Genomic DNA, 17,464 nt, shown 5'->3' on the forward strand with positions numbered 1-17,464 from the left:
AGCAGAGCCCTGGGGATTGAAGAATTGCTTATGATAACAGCAAACTTCTCCCCTTAAAGTCACTCCATAGGCGAGATTTTTAAAATGTCAAATGTTTTGTTGCTGAGTACCTGCCACCTGTGTTATGTTATGGGCTCAAAAATTCATACATTGAATTCCTAACTTTCAGTTATCTCAGGATATGACTATCGGTGGGGTGGTCACATAGGTGACAATGGATGGAGACGGGGTCTTTAAAGAGATAGTTAAGTTAAAATGAGGCCATTAGGGTGGCCCCTTATCCAATCTGACTGGCATCCTTATACAAAAAGGAAATTTGGACACACAGACTCGAGGGTGTGCACACACAGAGGAAAGGCAACGTAAGGACACAGCAAGAAGGAAAGGCATCTTCAAACCAAGGAGAGAAGTCTCCGGAGAAACCAAACCTGTTGACACCTTGATGTTGGACTTCCAGCCTCCAACACTGTGGGAAGGACAGCATTGGCCAAAAAGTTTGTTCGGGTTCCCTACCCAATACATTTCTGTTGTCTTACCCACTCAATCTACGGTACTTTGCTAAGGCTGCCCCAGCAAACGAACACAAGGGATGACATTGCACTCTGCGACAGGGTGATGTGCATACGCACCTACTAGGAAGCCTGGCCTCCGAGATGAAATTCCTGTGTTTTGGTACCCGTTTTACCCTGCAGGCTTCCATTTCCAATAGGCTTTGACTACACAGTTGAAAATGCGTTCTGGCATGCTGGACTGTATGGCAGCTTTAACAGAGTCCTACCCAATTCTGAACTCTGAATTCAAGCACTCTCCTGGATGAAGGGCTTTGAAAACGCTCTACAAGCAGTTATTTCCAAAAGCATTTTTACAACAGCCTATTTCCTCCCGGGGCTACCGTGGGTGGATTCTGGGATACGGCTTCCCTCTGAGCTCATCTGCTGGCACCTGAAGCTGGGAAGATTAAGTCCCAGGAGGTCACTGTCAGTCTCTACGCTGTGAGTAGCTGGGCCCATCACACAGGGCCCTGGGGCCACTTGGCAGTCTGATCCCGATCTCTGTCACCAGGCTGCTGGGGGAACCCAGAAGCCGAGGGGGTGGGGGGCCCTGAGACCTCGTGCTTCTGCTAAGGGAAGACCATCCCCACCCCTCCAACTCCCCACAGCTCATTTCTCCCAGGACATAAACTCCCTCTGAGCAGGAGAACATTCTGCAAAGGAAACTCCAGGTGCAGCCAAAATTCGGATTTTTTTTTTTTTTTAATGGCACACAAAACAACAGTGGGTGCTAGAAAACACTCTGTATTACACAGAAATGATGGCAACCTCACAGAGACCATAAACCAAGTGCCACAAATGGCGTACCGCACCAAGACTGTTTCCTTAAACATAAGGCCCGGGAAATGGCACCCAGAAGTCACACTCATCTAGTTCAGCGCATGTGCTGAGGGTCAGCACTGACCTGTCTGGCACTGGCCTCATGATCCCAGTGGGTCCCAGCCCCTCCTAAAACTCCCCCAGCCTCAAAGTCCACGCAGGAGAAACCCAATTGCAGTTTGGTCTAAACACTTCTATCCATTCTGGTTGCGGAGTGAAAGTCTTTTGACGTGTCACCAGCAGGGCACTTATTTGGGATGCTGCCTGGGTGAAATTATCACTCAGAGGGGCTGAGGCCTCAGAGGAGGCCCAAAGGCCACAGTCACCTGCAGGTCCCTGAATGATGAGAAGCAGGTCAAATACTTCTGTTAATACCGCTTAGGACTCTATCACGGGCCTCACTCTGAAGGGAAGTTAAGTGTCGCAAATTGGGCATGTGGTGGTCACCAGAGGCCCCTTTTTGTTGCCCTTGCTGGCACAACTTAGAAAGGTTTGGTCCAACGCACCCATCTGCTCTTCCATCTCACCACACACAAGAAAGAAACCCAAAAAGACTCTCACACACTGCCATCTCCCATGTTAATAGAAAGGAAAGAGGGCTTTTGAAGCAGCTCTCATTTCCTGGGTGAGTGTGTGTGCTCACTCGTGTCTGATTCTTTGCGGCCCCTATGGACTGCAGATCGCCAGGCTCCTCTGTCCATGGGATTCTTCAGGCAGGAATACTGGAGTGGGTGGCCAGTCCCTCCTCCAGGGGCCCTTCCTGACCCAGGGATGGAACCTGAGTCTTCTGTGTCTCCCACACTGGCAGGTGGATTCTTTACAACTGAGCCACCTGAGTGGTCCTCCACCAGGGGTGAATATGTCCTACAGGGGACATTTGCTAAGTATGTGGGTCCACTTTTGGTTGTCACAGTTGGGGAAAGGGGCTCCTGGCATCTAGAAGACAGAGGCCTGGGGTGCTGCTCAACAACCTACCAGGCACAGGGCAACCCCCACAGCAAAGCATTACCAGGCCAAGAGGTTGACAGGGCTGAAACTGAGTAAGCCTGACCTACAGAACTCTTCAGTTCATAGCCAAGAGGTCACCGAACAGCCTTTATGGAAGTTTCCACGATTGAATTTTTAGCCAGTTGGTCAGAAAAGCAGGTGGCCTGGAGACCCCTGAAGTCTGGCTGGCATCTGAAGTGGGCAGTCTTGTTGGGACTATGCGCTTAACCTGTAGCATCTGTGCTAACTCAGGGGGCTAGCGTTGGAATTGAGTTGTTCCGCAGGACACCAGTTGGCATCAGAATAAGCATCATTACCTTTCTTTATGCTAGTTTATGAACCAGTCTGGCACCTCAATCTGCCAGATGTTCAACAAGAATTTAGGGACTGATTTAGTCTCTATTGAATGCAAAATGTTATCCAGAAACAAAAAGGTAAAATGTTCTGATTTACGTATTATACAGTATAGCCAGGTAAAAATGCACAGAGGAGAAATAGGCTGCTGTTCGATTTCTCTTCTCCTGATCAAGCCTCTCTGTGTCTCAGGTCTATCATCTGAAAAATGGGAATAACAGTAGTAACCTCATGAAGTTACTATCAAAATTGAGTGAGTTTATATACATATATATATATGCACACATACATACTGCTGTTCAGCTGCCCAGTCATGTCCGACTCTTTGTGACCCCATAGACTGCAGCATGCCAGGCTTCCCTGTCCTTTACCATCTCCTGGAGTTTGCTCAAACTCATGTCTATTGAATCAGTGATGCCATCCAACTCTTTCATCCTCAGTTACCCTCTTCCCCTCCTGCCCTCAATCTTTTCCAGCATCATATAGCATATATATTTATGTAATGTGCTTAGGATAGTTCTTGACCCACTGAAAGAACCATTTGCATATTTGCTTTATTAATACAAAACCATAAAAAGCAGAGGTGATGCAAGTTACCGAAGAAAATAGCTCTAGGATCTGTCATATGAATGGATTTTAATGTTTCCTAAAGTGGGGTTTGGGAACCACTTGCATAAGGGACATTATTTAATAGCATAAAAAACATTTTTATTACTTTAATATATATAATGATTTTTTAAATATAGAGAGCTCTTGCATTGATTCTGGTTTCACAAATGTTATTAACAGTATACCTATTAATAGACACTGAGTTTAAAGATAAACATTAGGCAAATAAGAGTGCTGGTGGAATGCAGAAACAGGAAAGGCTGCAATCTCCTGGTCTTTGAGGCTGAGAGGCAGGGTTAGCTCTCAAACACTATCTTTTTAGCAAATAAGAGTGCTTCCTTTTTACCAGTGTGTCACCTCTTCCCAGTGTCAGCACTAGTTAAGGAGATGTGGCAACGGCCTAGGGCAGACAGTTCTACTCTGACACCCAGGCTGGACCAAGACCTGACTACTGTCATGACTCCAAGTTCACAGCACCGAGAATCTGATTTTAGGTAGTTCTCTCACTAGACTCCTGGGCATGGAGGGATGGAGCTTCAGACAGTTCTAATCCCAGGTCCTTTCTTTATTGCCTTGGGTTTCCTTTCCTTCTCGGCCTGCTGTCCATAGAATATCCCTCCCCTTCCCCTCCTTCCTTGGGACATTCTACAATGACCACATAGTAGAAGCAGCAGGATATCATGAGGTTCAAACCCTTCTTGCAAGTTAAGAAAGCAAAACCTAAAGGGCTCCATCTTTCCTCATCCATGTCCCCTCCCCCACCCCCAGCCCAAACCAGAGAACAACCTTCCTGTGTGGCTCCAAGATCCAGAGCTAAAGCTCAACAATCACGGAAACAGTGGCCACTTCCAAGTGCAGAGGGCTGGCTGGTCACGCTGAGCCCTCTGCATAGTGGCACTGGTTCTCTAATCCTCACAACAACCCCCAGAGGTGGGTGATAACTTACAGGAGACATTCAGAGACAGTAAGAAATATGTCCCAGGGCAGAGAGCAATGGGAAGTGAGCTAGGAACCTCACTCAAGTTCAACCAACTCCAAAGCTGGTGCTCTTCCCAACAAAGCAACTCTTAGGCTGTCAACCACAAGCTGAAAAGGAGGAACCTCCAAGGCAGCTCTAACCACTGGCAAGCATGGCATGAGTGCAGGGGACAAGTCCGCCATGCAAGGGGCCGAGTGTGGAATAAGCATCTCTCCCAGCAGTCAGCCTGTGCAAAACCCCACCACCCTGGCCTTGCTCTCCAGCGCCTCTTCTCCAGAAGATTAACGGGATGCCAAAGCACCCCATTGCTCTGCTAGCATAAATTGCAAGGAAAACATTTAGAATATTGATTAAGTGCTTCATGCTAGAAGATTTAAATTTACCTCCTGTATTTCCAGGATTAGCTGACATAATGGGGTCAGTCTGCTGGCACAAATGATTTACAGAACACCCATTGGCAGCTTTCCTTTTAAAACTCAACACTTAAAATTTTCACTTGGTCACAGCCAGCAGAGTCCTGGGTATTTAGCAGGGTTGGATAATTGCCTTCTTGCCATATTGAGACTTTTGGGGTTTGGCCTGTCTGGGAAGAGCTTCAGAATCATTTCCGGTCTTGTCTGGCCCTATCCAGGCAGATGGACTTTGTTTAGGTCTGATGAGGTACTGGGGCAGTGGAAGGGTAAGGCATGCTGTTTTTCCAAGATGGAAGATCTTATTTCAGATAGAGATTTTTGCAATATTCTAATATTCAAATATTCTAATATGTATGAGTTAAAGAGGTTATATGCAGAGGTTAAAGACAGCCAAATTGCATCACCGCCTGCCTCTACTGGGCTTTCCTGGTGGCTCAGCTGGTAAAGAATCCACCTGCAATGAGGGAGATCTGGGTTTGATACCTGGGTTGGGAAGATCCCCTGGAGAAGAGAATGGCTACCTGTTCCAGTAATCTGGCCTAGAGAATTCCGCAGTCCATGGGGTCACAAAGAGTTGGACATGACTGAGCGACTTTCATTTTCACTTTTCACTTTCCTGCCCCTACTACCAATCTGTAAATGTTGTGCTACAGCACACAAGGGGTTTCCCTGGTGGCTCAGTGGTAAAGAATCTGCCTGCTAATGCAGGAGATGCAGGTTAGATCCCTGGGTTGGGAAGATGCCCCGGGGAAGGATGGCAACCTCTCCAGGATTCTTGCCTGGAAATTCCATGGACAGAGGAAACTGGCGGGGTACAGTCCATGGGTTTGCAAAGAGTTGAACACAATTTAGCGACTAAACAACAACATACAAGTTCCCAATGCATTTCTATAAACTTCAAACTGTACTGGGCCAAAAGAAGGGACTGTACTGAGAGGCCAGGGAGGTGCAGACCTAGCCTGAAATCGAGTGAATCCAGGTGGTCTGCTCCAGAAAAAAAAATGCCCACCTCAAAGTCTTTGCCATCGTGGCCCACAGAGGGTCAGCACGGTTCCTCTCAGGGCTAGCACAGTCTGACTGCCAAAGAAAATGACACGATTGTTGAAGTGGGGAAGGGACAGCCAGGCTTTGCATTGCTGACTTTAGGAATAAGCATTCTTGCAAAAGTTATTCATTTAAACCCCGCTCACATCTCCTTTATGATTGAAAAAGTTGCTCTTATGAATCCTTCCCTAGAATGCTGCCTTAAAAGTCCCACTAGGATGAGGGGAGGGGACTTAAACCCGAGATCCACAACTGGCATCCCTCTATGTCTCACTCACAGATATGTTTTTCTGGTTCATAAAAACAAACTGACTTTGGATGTCACTAGCCGTGTTCCCAAGAGTCCCCACCAAGTGCCCACAACGACCTGACCTCCATCCTGCAGCTTTGGCTCTGGGCGTGTGCCCCCACCTATCAGATTTTCTTCTCTCAATCACACATCACATCTCCTTCCAAGAAAAGGGACAGAGGCAGTGAAGATTTCTCAAGGATCCTCAGCACTAATCCCAAGGCTATATCCCCCAGTCTCTACCATCTTATTTTATCGTTGTAAGCTAGGGCCGAAAGAAAGGCTACTTTAAGAGGTCGTCACTTTAAGCCACTAGAGTTAAGTGATGTTCAACAATGCAAAGTAGAGATTTTTTTCTAACACCTACACTTCCAAAAGATATTTACTTTAAATAAGTGACAAGTACAGGCCATTTGATTTAAATATGCTGAGCTTTTTCCAGCTCCCAGGCCACTCAAGTGCACAGAAGATGAAATAATTGGTATGATTTTTAATGTTTCTTTATCATGTGACCACTTTGTACAAGTCAAAGGGATATGCCAACAATAGCACAGCCTGTGTCACGCTTGTTACTAATATGCCTGCCAATTAATCCTGACATGGGAGCTTGGCTGGTTACCCAAAACCTGGTATTTTTTCACCTCAGGGGGTTAGCTCTTGGATGTTTCTATGACATTTTATACTAATCAATCAATTTTGCTTTTTTCAAAGCTGAGCCTTTCATAGGAACTGTAGATGAGCCCTATGCATACCACACCCAAAGCTACACATTTTCCCAAACAGAATTGTGTTTGGTTTGTTGATAATTACACTTTGAAACCGACTTTTGAAAATGTTTATTCTTATTTCTTCCCTTCCAAGGGGGAAATCTATCTCAAATGTTAAGACAGAAACCCAAGTCCCTCCGAGTTTTCTCATATTATTGTATATTTAAAAATATTACAAGAGGGTGCTTCTCAAGGGAAGTGAACTTTAAAGCTGCCAAAGATAGTTGACTTTCTCCAAATCTGTTACCAATGGATCCCAAGCTGGTTTAAGTCAGTTCTATTCTGAGGAACGACACATGCACCGGGACAAACGCCATTCTAAGATATTTCTAGGACCCCCTGGCAAATGGTAATTTGTCTGAAGACAGCCAGGCAGGCAAAGGAAGGACAGATGGGAAGAATGAGTCTCCTGGGAGCCCTATGTTGAAGCAGGAGTCCTAAATCAAAGCCAGGGACCACGTTCTCATGGGCTAAGTCCCATTTCTCATCAGTCACTCATCCCTCCCGATCCTCTGGCTTCCACTGATTCTTTCAACCATTCTTAATGTAGGTCATTTTAAAGAGATCATCAAGCTGCAAGAAGTTTTACTGGCAAACTTTGTCTTTCCCTTATACTCTCCCTCCTGGGATTTAGTCATAAAACATCCCTGCCTAAAGCATGAGCTTTCTGTTTTTTCCATCATTCGAATTGCTGCCTTCAGGAAGCACTGGGACACATGGGTCTGTCAAATCCAGCTTCTCCTTTCCTTTTTTTCCTATCCTCCCTACCCTGCTACAGCTTTATGGAGGTATAATTGACAAATAAAAATTGTATTTACTTAAGGCACACAACTTGATGTTTCAATATATGTGTATACTGGGGGCTTCCCTGGTGGCTCAGATGATAAAGAATCTGCCTGCAATGCCAAAGACCTAGGTACGATACTTGGGTCTGGAAGATCTCCTGGAGAAGGGAATGGCTACCCACTCCAGTATTCTTGCCTGGAGAATCACATGGGCAGAGAAGTTTGGTGGGCTACAGTCCATAGTGTCCCAAAGAGTTGGACACAAATGAGCCACTAACACTTTCACTTTCATACACTGTGAAAGGCTTACAGCAATCAAGCTGAGTAACATATTACACACCTGACATAGTTACCAGTTTTGGGGGTGGGGTGGGGTAAGAACAACTAAGATATATTCTCTAAGCAATTTCAAGCATATAATATGGTATTGCTAAGTACTGTCACCATGCTATATATATCCAGAACTTGTTCATCTTGCATGTCTGAAAGTTTGTATACTATAACCAGCATCTTCCCATTTTCCCCACTCCTAGCCCCTGGTAACCACCATTCTAGTCTCTGCTTTAAACAGTTCAACTTTTTTAGATTCCACATATAAATGAGATCACGAACCTAGAGGACATTACGCTAAGTGAAATAAGCCAGACACAGACAAACACTGCATGACCTCCAAAGAATGACTGTGCGATCTCGGTTAAGTTCCTAGCATGTCCCTGCCTCAGTTGCCTCATTTGTAAAAGAGAAGGATGACTACCATACCTGACTCGTGGGATGCTATGAGGACAAAAGAGCACAATGCATGTGAAATGTTTCACAAAAGGAAACTCACTCTACAACTGTTTGCGCTAACTCACACCACCGTTCCCCAGTGTAACACCCCAAGCAAACCACAATGCCACCATCCATCTCTTGCAAAGGGACTAAATGGCCAACTGACTTGGGATTAAGCATCACATGTGACATTCTGGAACATTCACTCTACCCCAGGCAATGAAAAATTACCACCATTTAATCCTCTCAATCTAGCAGCTAGGAAGTCTGACTCTTTGCAACCCCATGGACTGCAGCTGGCCAGGTTCCTCTGTGCATGGGATTTCCCAGGCAAGAATACTGGAGTGGGTTGCCATTTCCTTCTCCAAAGAAGTCCTAGCATTTTGTAGATGAGGAAGTGGAGGCTTGGTGAGGATGAGAGCCTGGGTCTGCACACATGCTTGACTGTAAAACCCAAGCCCTCACTCCTTTCCTCACATGTGCAAAAATGAGCTCTGATAGGGAGTCATCTTAGGAGGTAAGGTGAGGTTTTGTGGAACCCTTAAGAGCTCCCTAGAAGTAAAATGCTGTTTAGCTGCCAGGTGGGTGGATTGTGCGTGTGTCATTGGGAAGAGAGGTGTAGCTGTCCCCCTGCTTCCTCTGTATTCCCCTGTCTCCACTGCCCCACTCTGCTGAGAAGTTAAATGGCAATCCTGAGAGAAACATCATGCTTTAATTGTACTCTGTCCCTCTGTTTATGAGGCAGAGTCCCTACCACTAATACAGGGGAAGGAAAGGCTATTTCTTGGGAATAGATTTCATGGGTCCCCTGACGTTGCCAGGGAAACCCTGCAGTGGTACAGGGTTCCCCTTACAGGGGAGATGGTTGAGCAGATCTAGATGGAGGTAAATACTGGTGGCCAGGCCAAGCACCACACCCCAAAAAGCAGAGGACAGATGATCTGGTGGGGTGGGGGCGACCAAGGAGATGCAGAGAAGAACACCTCCTCATGGACGGCAGACTGCTCTCCCATGGGGAAAAACCGATTTCAAGGAGCTTCCAGGAATGACTATTCTTCTGAGATGCCACCTATTCATGGAGTCTGAACTTCCAAAGACACTGACCAGCTGCATTTTGCCTACCATTTGTGCATTCACAGAGGACAGAATTTCAGTTTTGAATGCCCACCTCCACGAACACCAAAGGAGGTTAATAAGCAGGCTGGACACTGCCTCTGCCGTCAAGCTCCATGTACTTAGACACGAGCAGAGAAGAACCTGTTTCTGCTGCAGCCAGAGCTTTGCCTCTTCCTGTGGTCAGGAACCACCTCTGGCCACTGTTATCACCTCATTATAACAGGGTCCTACCCTCATCTGGCCACCAGTCTTTACTGATGCTGGAATCTGAGTGGACCCGACAAGAACGGAAGGCTGACCTAGGAGGAAGCAGGACACTGAGGCTTGGCCACAGAGAAAGAAGAGACTGCTCTGCGGTGCTATGTCTGCTTCTAGACACACCTCTAACCAGCTGGTGACTTGGTGCAAGCGGCTTCCCCTCCCTGAACTGCAGGGCTCTGCTGCAGGCTAGGGCGGTTAGATGCTGCAGTACTCCCCAAGCCCCTTCCTACTTCTGGCATTTTTTGCATAGTGCTTTGAAGATGAGGACGGCTCAGGAAATGCTTTAGAAGTATGAAGAACATCCGGTTGACCCTAGGCCTGTGCCTTCCCACCCACCTTCTCCTCAGTCTTCTGCGTGAGTGCATTTGAGAGTGCGATGTTGGTGGGGACCCGGGAGGACGAGAACAGAAACATAGCTCAGCTGAACGGCAGGTGGGATATCTAAGAAGAAGAGGGGAGTGTTGGGGCAAGAAGATAGCAAGCAAAGCAGAAGGACAAAAACTGCCCCCGGGACCTCCCTGGTGGTCCAGTGATTATGAATCCGCCTTCCAATGCAGGGGACGCAGGTTTGATCCCTGACCCCTGGTCAGGAAATGAAAATCCCACATGCAGCAGGGCATGAGGACTGCCTGAGGACTGCACTAGAGAGAAGAGAACTAGCAAGGAGGCTGAGCACCACAGCGAAGGATGCCATGTACCACAACTAAGACCCAGCATAGCCAAGTAAATGAATAAATAGTGTAAGACATAAAAAAAGAAAAACTGCCCTAATACTTTCTAGGGAACAGACGAGGCGGTGAGTCAAGAAGGTATTTGCAGAGAAGCTTCTGGTAAGTGTTCTGGTGAGGGGGATCTCGGTGGGGCCCGGGGTGGGGGTGGTGGAGAGGTGGGAGGACATATTTCTGTGACAAGGCTGAAGGGACAGCACTGTGCTTGGCACATGTCCCATCCCCTAGCATGGCACGGGGCAGCGTCACCACGTGGTCACCACTGCCTTTCAAATCCAAGAGGAACCGTGGAAAGAACAGAAGCCTCTAGATTCCAGGGCCGGTTCCATGACTTGCCAGCTCTGTGGGCTCAAGCTGAAGTGTCCCCTCTCTGAGCCCCACATCCTCTGATGAAAGAACAAGGAGGATAACACTGTAGTAACAACACAATCATACCATCTCTCTCCCAGCCACCAGGAGGGCAGTGTCCGAAGAGGTGAGGTGTGTGAGAATCCTTGGTGAGGACATGAAGAGGTTCCCAAACAGCTGAATACTCATTATGATGAAAAAAATAAAAAGGCAGAATAAGCACTCTGCTTTGGCTAAAGTCAGGAAATGACCATTCGTAGGTCATTGTGGTCCTGGCCCTTGGAGATCTGCCTCAACCCCAAAGAAGTCTCTGGGCCCTTTTCACTGGACTCTGTTCACGCAAGGGGCTTTCAGAGCAGGGTTTCACAGCAACTCAAATGAAAGAGTATCTTCTTGTGCTTCCTGAAGAATGATGCTGTCCAGGATGCTACATTTGCCTTAATACTTCACTAATAACACTGTCTCTGGCATAGCTTTAGACAGAGTTAAATACTCCACACTGAGTCTAAATGCTAGTGATGGAGGCAAAGCCAAGGGCTCCCAAGACAATCCCCTGAATGGGAGAAAATATTTGCGAGTGATATGACTGATAAGGGATTAATATCCAGCACATATAAACAGTTCATACAACGTAACATCAAAGAAATAACCCAATTAAAAATGGGCAGAAGAACTGAATACACACTTTTCCATAGAGGAAATGCAGATGGCCAACAGGCACATGAAAAGATGCTCAACATCATGATCATCAAGGACATGCAAATGAAAACCACAAGGAGATATCATCTCACACCTGTCAGCATGGCTATCATCAACAAGGACACAGACAACATGTGGAGGGTGTGGGAAAAGGGGATTCTTGAGTACTGTTGCTGGGAATGTAAGCTGGTATAGCCACTGCGGAAAATAGTATGGGCGGTTTCTCAGAAAGAACTAAAGATAGACTATCACATGAGTCTGCAGTTCCACTCCTGGGTGTATATACAAGAAAAACAAAATGCTAATTTGAAAAGATACCTGCACCCCAATGTTCACAGAAGCATTATTTACAATGGGCAAGATACGAAAGCAAACTAAGTGTCCATCAACAGATGAATGGATAAAAGAAGACACACACACACACACACACACACACACACACACACACACACACACACAACGGACAACTACTCAGCCATTAAAAAGAATGAAACTTTGCCATTTGCAGCAACACGGATGACCCTGGAAGGCATTATACTAAGTGAAATAAGTCAGACAGAAGAAGACAAATACTGTATATCACTTTTTGTGGAATCTAAAAAATACAGTAAACTAGTGAATATACAATAAACGAAGCAGACTCACGGACAGAAAGAATAAACTAGAGGTTACAAGTAGACAGAAGGATGGGGGAGGGGCAATACAGGAGTGGGAAGCACAAACTGCTGGGTATAAGATAGGTTCAAGGATGTAGGACAAGGCATATAGACACTATTCTGTAATAGCTGTAAATGGAAAGCAACCTTTAAAAGTTGTATAAAATTTTTTAAAAAATTCTTTTTTAGAAAGCCAAGAATTCCTTCTTCCTTTTCTGTATGCTGCTGCTTTGGACAGAACACCAAAAAAGCATACTAAATAAACAAATAGCCAACTCAAATCTACCACTCTGCAAACAGAAAGCTTAAGGATTCATCTGCCCAAGCCCCTCATTTCATAGGTGAGGACACCAAGACCAATACGAGTGCTTGGACCAAAGGCCCATGCCTTGTAAATGGCAGAGTTGGTCCCAGAGTCCATCTGTCTCTCCACTCTACAGTACATCATGATCTTCACCTCTCATGGTTAAAATGCACTTAATAAGGTTTAAACCTGAGCAGCATTCTACTCTTTCCAACCATCTCTAAATGCACTTCAGAAAATGAGTCTGTGTCCCCACCCAGAAGTCCATGCCAACGGAGAGTTTGGGCCTCCTCTCTTACCTGTAAGTTTGCACAAGGTGGTAAAACATGAGTGGGGATTTCATTCTCAGAGCCTGCTGGCCCCAGGGGCTTGTTCTTGACCCGGAAGGCTGTGGTGGTGGTGGCAGTGGTGGTCTGAACTGGGAGGGCTGGCTGCCACACAGTCACATCCGAGCCATTGCCAAAGGCTTGAATTGCATTTTCTGCAGTAAAACAGGAGGAAATCCAATTTCAAAGTCAAGCAGCAAATGTAACGGACAGGATATGTGAAGCCAGAGAGGCACACTAGAAATTCTGATGAGCGCACTGGACTTCTCTAAGCGAAACCCATTCATCCATCCACCCACTACACACTGAGCCAGCCACGGGTCAGGTGCTCTAAAATCAATTCACTCATTAAACCCTGAGCTGGACACTTAGCTATGCTCTGTAAGTGCAACAAATATTTACCACGTCCCTCTTCAAGTACCAGGTACTGAATAAAATCCTTTCCCTGAGACATCCATCAGTCAAGTCTTTAGAAACTTGACTCAAAATAGCCTTAGACCTGCTATTTGGGATCACAATCACTGTTCCATCTTTCAAAAAAATGCTTGTGTCAAAATTTTATACTAAATGCAAGCTAATTAGTAAGTACCAAATCCCTAATTATGAGACTGGGGTGACTCAGTAGCATTCATACGAATTCAGCAGGCAGTGAAATCAAACAGCAAAAAAAAAAAAAAAAAAAAATGTGATCTGCTACCAAAGAGCACCTACTATGAGCTCGGCATTGCTCAAAGTATAAACACAACCGATTTCTTTAAAAGAAAAATATATCCCAAACCTCATCAATAATATATCATGAAAATGTAAGCAAGATTATTTTTTTCCTTTCTGCTCCCAGTCTTCTGAACAAAATCTGCATAATTAGGAAGGTGCAGCCCTGCTTATATGAAAAGTTTAAAATGTAAAACTTTAAAAGCTTATTACAATTTCATGGGATTAGATTGTTTTTTATGGCAAGAGTAAATTGGTTGTGTGTTGTTCCCCTCCCCGAGATGAATAAAAAACAGGTTTTAATCAGGTCCTCAGGGATTTGGCCTGGATTTAGGAATTTTTTTTAAATTTCATATTCATTGTATAAGAAATCAAACTCTTCCATTTGGGACCTGAATGTGCAAATTGTTAATATATGACTCTTAGCTGGCATTTTTCGATATACGAGACAGAATAATTTAAGCCTAATCTTCCTCTCAGAAGTGACATTTTGTTCTAAAATTGTTATCCTTGAAGTTCAGCAAATTGGAAGCTTGTTTTTGAAAACTTTACATTTTTTAGTCTGTAGGAAACAGCTTCAAATTAATATCAATGCTTCTTGAGCTCCCAGCTGGGTTACAGAGCTTAATGGGTGGATGGAAGGTAAAGACCGTGGTACTTGAGCAACCAGTTTCCTTAAATGACCCAGGACTACAACAATAAAACAAAACCTTCCTTTGTCCTATTAGGGCATGTAGATTCAGGAGACCCATGTCATTTGTTGAAACTGTGATTTCCAGCATGTTTGCCTTGTCATTTGGGAAGATTGTCCACTTGCTCACTCAGTCATTCAGGTGTCAATGGAATATCTACTAAGTGCCAGGCACTGTTCTGTGCTGAGAATCAGTAGGGGACAAATGACACCAACTCGACAGAAAAGTCCCTGTCCTCTCAGAGGTTATATTCTGGTTGAGGAGGCAAATAGAGAAAGTATACAATACACTGTTGTTGTTCAGTTGCTAAGTCATGTCTGACTCCTTGTGACCCTACAAACTGTAGCCTGCCGGGCTTCTCTGTGTCTGGGGTTCTCCAGGCAAGAATACTGGAGTGGGTTGCCATTCCCTTCTTCAGGGGATCTTCCCTTCCCAGGGATTGAATTCGGGTCTTCTGCATTGCAGACAGGTTCTTTTACCATCTGAGCCACCAGGGAAGCAATAGATTGGCGTCATGCTTGTGCTAGGGGAATTAGAGAGGTTTGGTTAATTTGAAGGGATGGGGGAACTGGGTTATTACATTTGGGTTGAAATCTACAAATTCCAATTCCTTCTACCCTAGGGCCTGTTGCAAGAGGCTGAATTTAGTCTGTGTCTTTGGTGGGCTGTGCTCCATCTAATCAAAGTATAAATGGAATGACTATGAAAAATTCTGGCTGGCTTTGGTCCTCATTGAAGGCCAAATGTGTTTACGTTTATTAAAAAATCATTAGCATTAAGATACCATTCTCCCCTTCACCAACATATTATTAAACAGGGACCACTTTAATTTCTCTCTGAGGCAGTGGTTTTCCAGCCCAAGTGAGTATAATCTTTTTTCTCACACTAACCTCTATTGTCATTGCTTTATCTTCATTAAAACCTGGATTCTGCCAGAAGAGTGTGCAGGACATGAAAAAGAGGATACACACACACACACACACACACACACACAAACACACACACACATGATTTATTTCAGTTAAGACCAAAGAAGAGGCTTAAGGTACAGTTCCACGATACAGTGCCCAATGTTATTCTGGCAAATGTCTCCACACTTTAGACTAGTTTCAAATTTCATTTCAGTATCCAAAAGCTTGTTTTTGTTTTAAGATGATCAAAGCATTTGGTTATAGCCAAGTACCTACTGAGTGAATCTCTTAGATTGGTCTTTTCAACAAAAGAAACAATGAGGAGGTTTCTGAAGTAACACTTAATAGCTTTCCTGTGTGCAAGCAGTAAATAGTTTGCTAATTCTTTAGAAATCAGTCAGAGTACCATGGAGAAATTGTCACCTAAGGGCACAGTGCTCAGAGATAGGTGAACCTTGGCCCACGCTTCCCACTGGGAAGTTCTACCTGGTCCTTGATGTTCAGGCTTGTGTTTTTATGCACCAGCCCCTCAATCTCAGGCCTGATGCAGAAGCCCACGGGGTGCAGGGGCTGCACAGGAAGGAACTGGGTGGGGCTTTGGATCCTATCTCTGGCGTGGCTGGTCTAGGTGAATACCAGCCACTTATTCCACTGTGACATGCAGATACTATAAGTGCATCTCCTAGGATTCTTGTGCAGGTTTCAGTCAATGAGACAATGTATTGGGCTGGCCAAAAAGTTTGGTCAAGTTTTCCCTAACATCTTACGTGAAAACCCGAACAAGCTTTTTGGCCAACCAGATATAAGTTACACTCCTCCTAGAGGGAGTTCGCACAAAGAGGAGGCACCCGATACATGAAGGGCGGCTGCTGCAAGACACGAATGAGGTATTCAGCTGGATCTCTGCCTGGGGCACACACATCTCAGTGGATAGAAGGGAGACCTGGCACAGTGCTTTCCAAGTTCATTTGATGAGGCTCATCGTTCACACCCGTACATTTCTCTCTATCCCTCTTCCCCTGGGAAACGTGTTTCCAAATTGCCTAAAGGACCCTGAAATAATAATGGTACTGTTTCCAAGCAGAAACCTCCCCCTGGCCCCTACCCTCAGCTCATCTCATCTTGGAAGCTCCTGGCTGCATCACCAGCCCATTCCACTCAAGAACTGCTGCTTCTCCTCTGAGCCAACCCTGAACATCCAGGGGGCTATTGATGTTAACAGTCTAATTTTTCTCACAGGGCCCTTGGAGGCCTACCCTCATCTAACTTGCCCGAGTCTTTCACATTTCGTATGCTGCCCAGGTTTTAAAAACCTCTGGAACTGACGTGGGGCTGGTTGCCAAGATCAGCATTTCATCTGTGGGTGGAAGTGTTCCTCCCCACAGGATGTGCCCTTGGCTATTGAGTCTTTCGCTTCCTGGGGCCTCTGGACTCGCCACCTTGGCAGCACCCAGTTCATCACTTGCTCTGGTCCTGCTGCACCATGCGTGTGGCTAAAAGGATCTGGATTCACACCCAAAAAAAACAGACAGACACGGACAGAGAAGGCAGAAAAAGAGACACACACACACAGAAGGCAGACATAGGAAACACAAAAGTACAGTTTGAACTTAGGGGAAAACGTCTGTGTGGCTGTTGTATGTTTTTTCAAACTCACTAAGACATGTGTTGTCCTTGAAGAAATTCAGAAATTTCAAGCATTCCTCCAGGTCGTTTCCGCTGTTGTTGCAGTCACACCAGGGGGCCACGCTGAGGCTACTGGAGTCAATGTAGTTTGGGGTCATGACTGTACCTAAAAGAGTAAAAAAACAAGGCGTTTTATTCTTGTGTGATGATATAAACTTTCCTATAGCCTGAAAAGAAACAAATGTTCCCCTGACTACGGATGCACCATGGATAACACCGTGGATAATTACAAACACTGTGTTTGCTGAGTGGGAAATTATGTTAAGCAGTGCATTTTCTTGGCAATTTATCTTGAGCACATAAAATAATTTACACATTTACTTAAAAAATTCTAACAGAACTCCTTGAGCTGCGCTTAGGGTATTTTTCTCTGCACAAATGGTATGGATGTCATGGAGCAGGAGAGAATTAACTTAGAATGCATGAATTGCCAAATCCCTTGCATTTTCTTGAAAATGCCATTAATCTTCACAAATAAATAGAGCTGGTTTTACATATCTTAAAAGGCCTTTTAGGACTTTGCATCTACTTCCATCGGAAGCAAATGGCTCCTTCAGAGTAACCCAGGGAAGCTTAGAAGCTTTCCTTATGGGTTACCCCACGTTCCAGATGTATTCAAGAATGCCTCTGCTCACTAGACTCTCAACAGATTTAAACA

At 45.2% G+C, this 17,464-nt stretch overlaps 1 protein-coding gene across 1 annotated transcript in view; it reads right to left on the bottom strand.

The window, feature by feature from the left end:
* The window catches only part of GFRA1 (GDNF family receptor alpha 1), a 226,991-nt gene that overhangs the window by 15,494 nt on the left and 194,033 nt on the right, over nt 1–17,464 (bottom strand). The window contains exons 7-8 of the mRNA XM_052660880.1: nt 16,778–16,912; nt 12,780–12,961 (exon numbers count right to left, since the gene is read on the bottom strand). Coding sequence (XP_052516840.1) covers nt 12,780–12,961; nt 16,778–16,912 — 317 coding nt within the window. The remainder of the gene's footprint in view (nt 1–12,779; nt 12,962–16,777; nt 16,913–17,464) is intronic.

Source organism: Budorcas taxicolor, chromosome 23 (genome assembly GCF_023091745.1).
Source record: "Budorcas taxicolor isolate Tak-1 chromosome 23, Takin1.1, whole genome shotgun sequence".
Taxonomy (NCBI): domain Eukaryota; kingdom Metazoa; phylum Chordata; class Mammalia; order Artiodactyla; family Bovidae; genus Budorcas; species Budorcas taxicolor.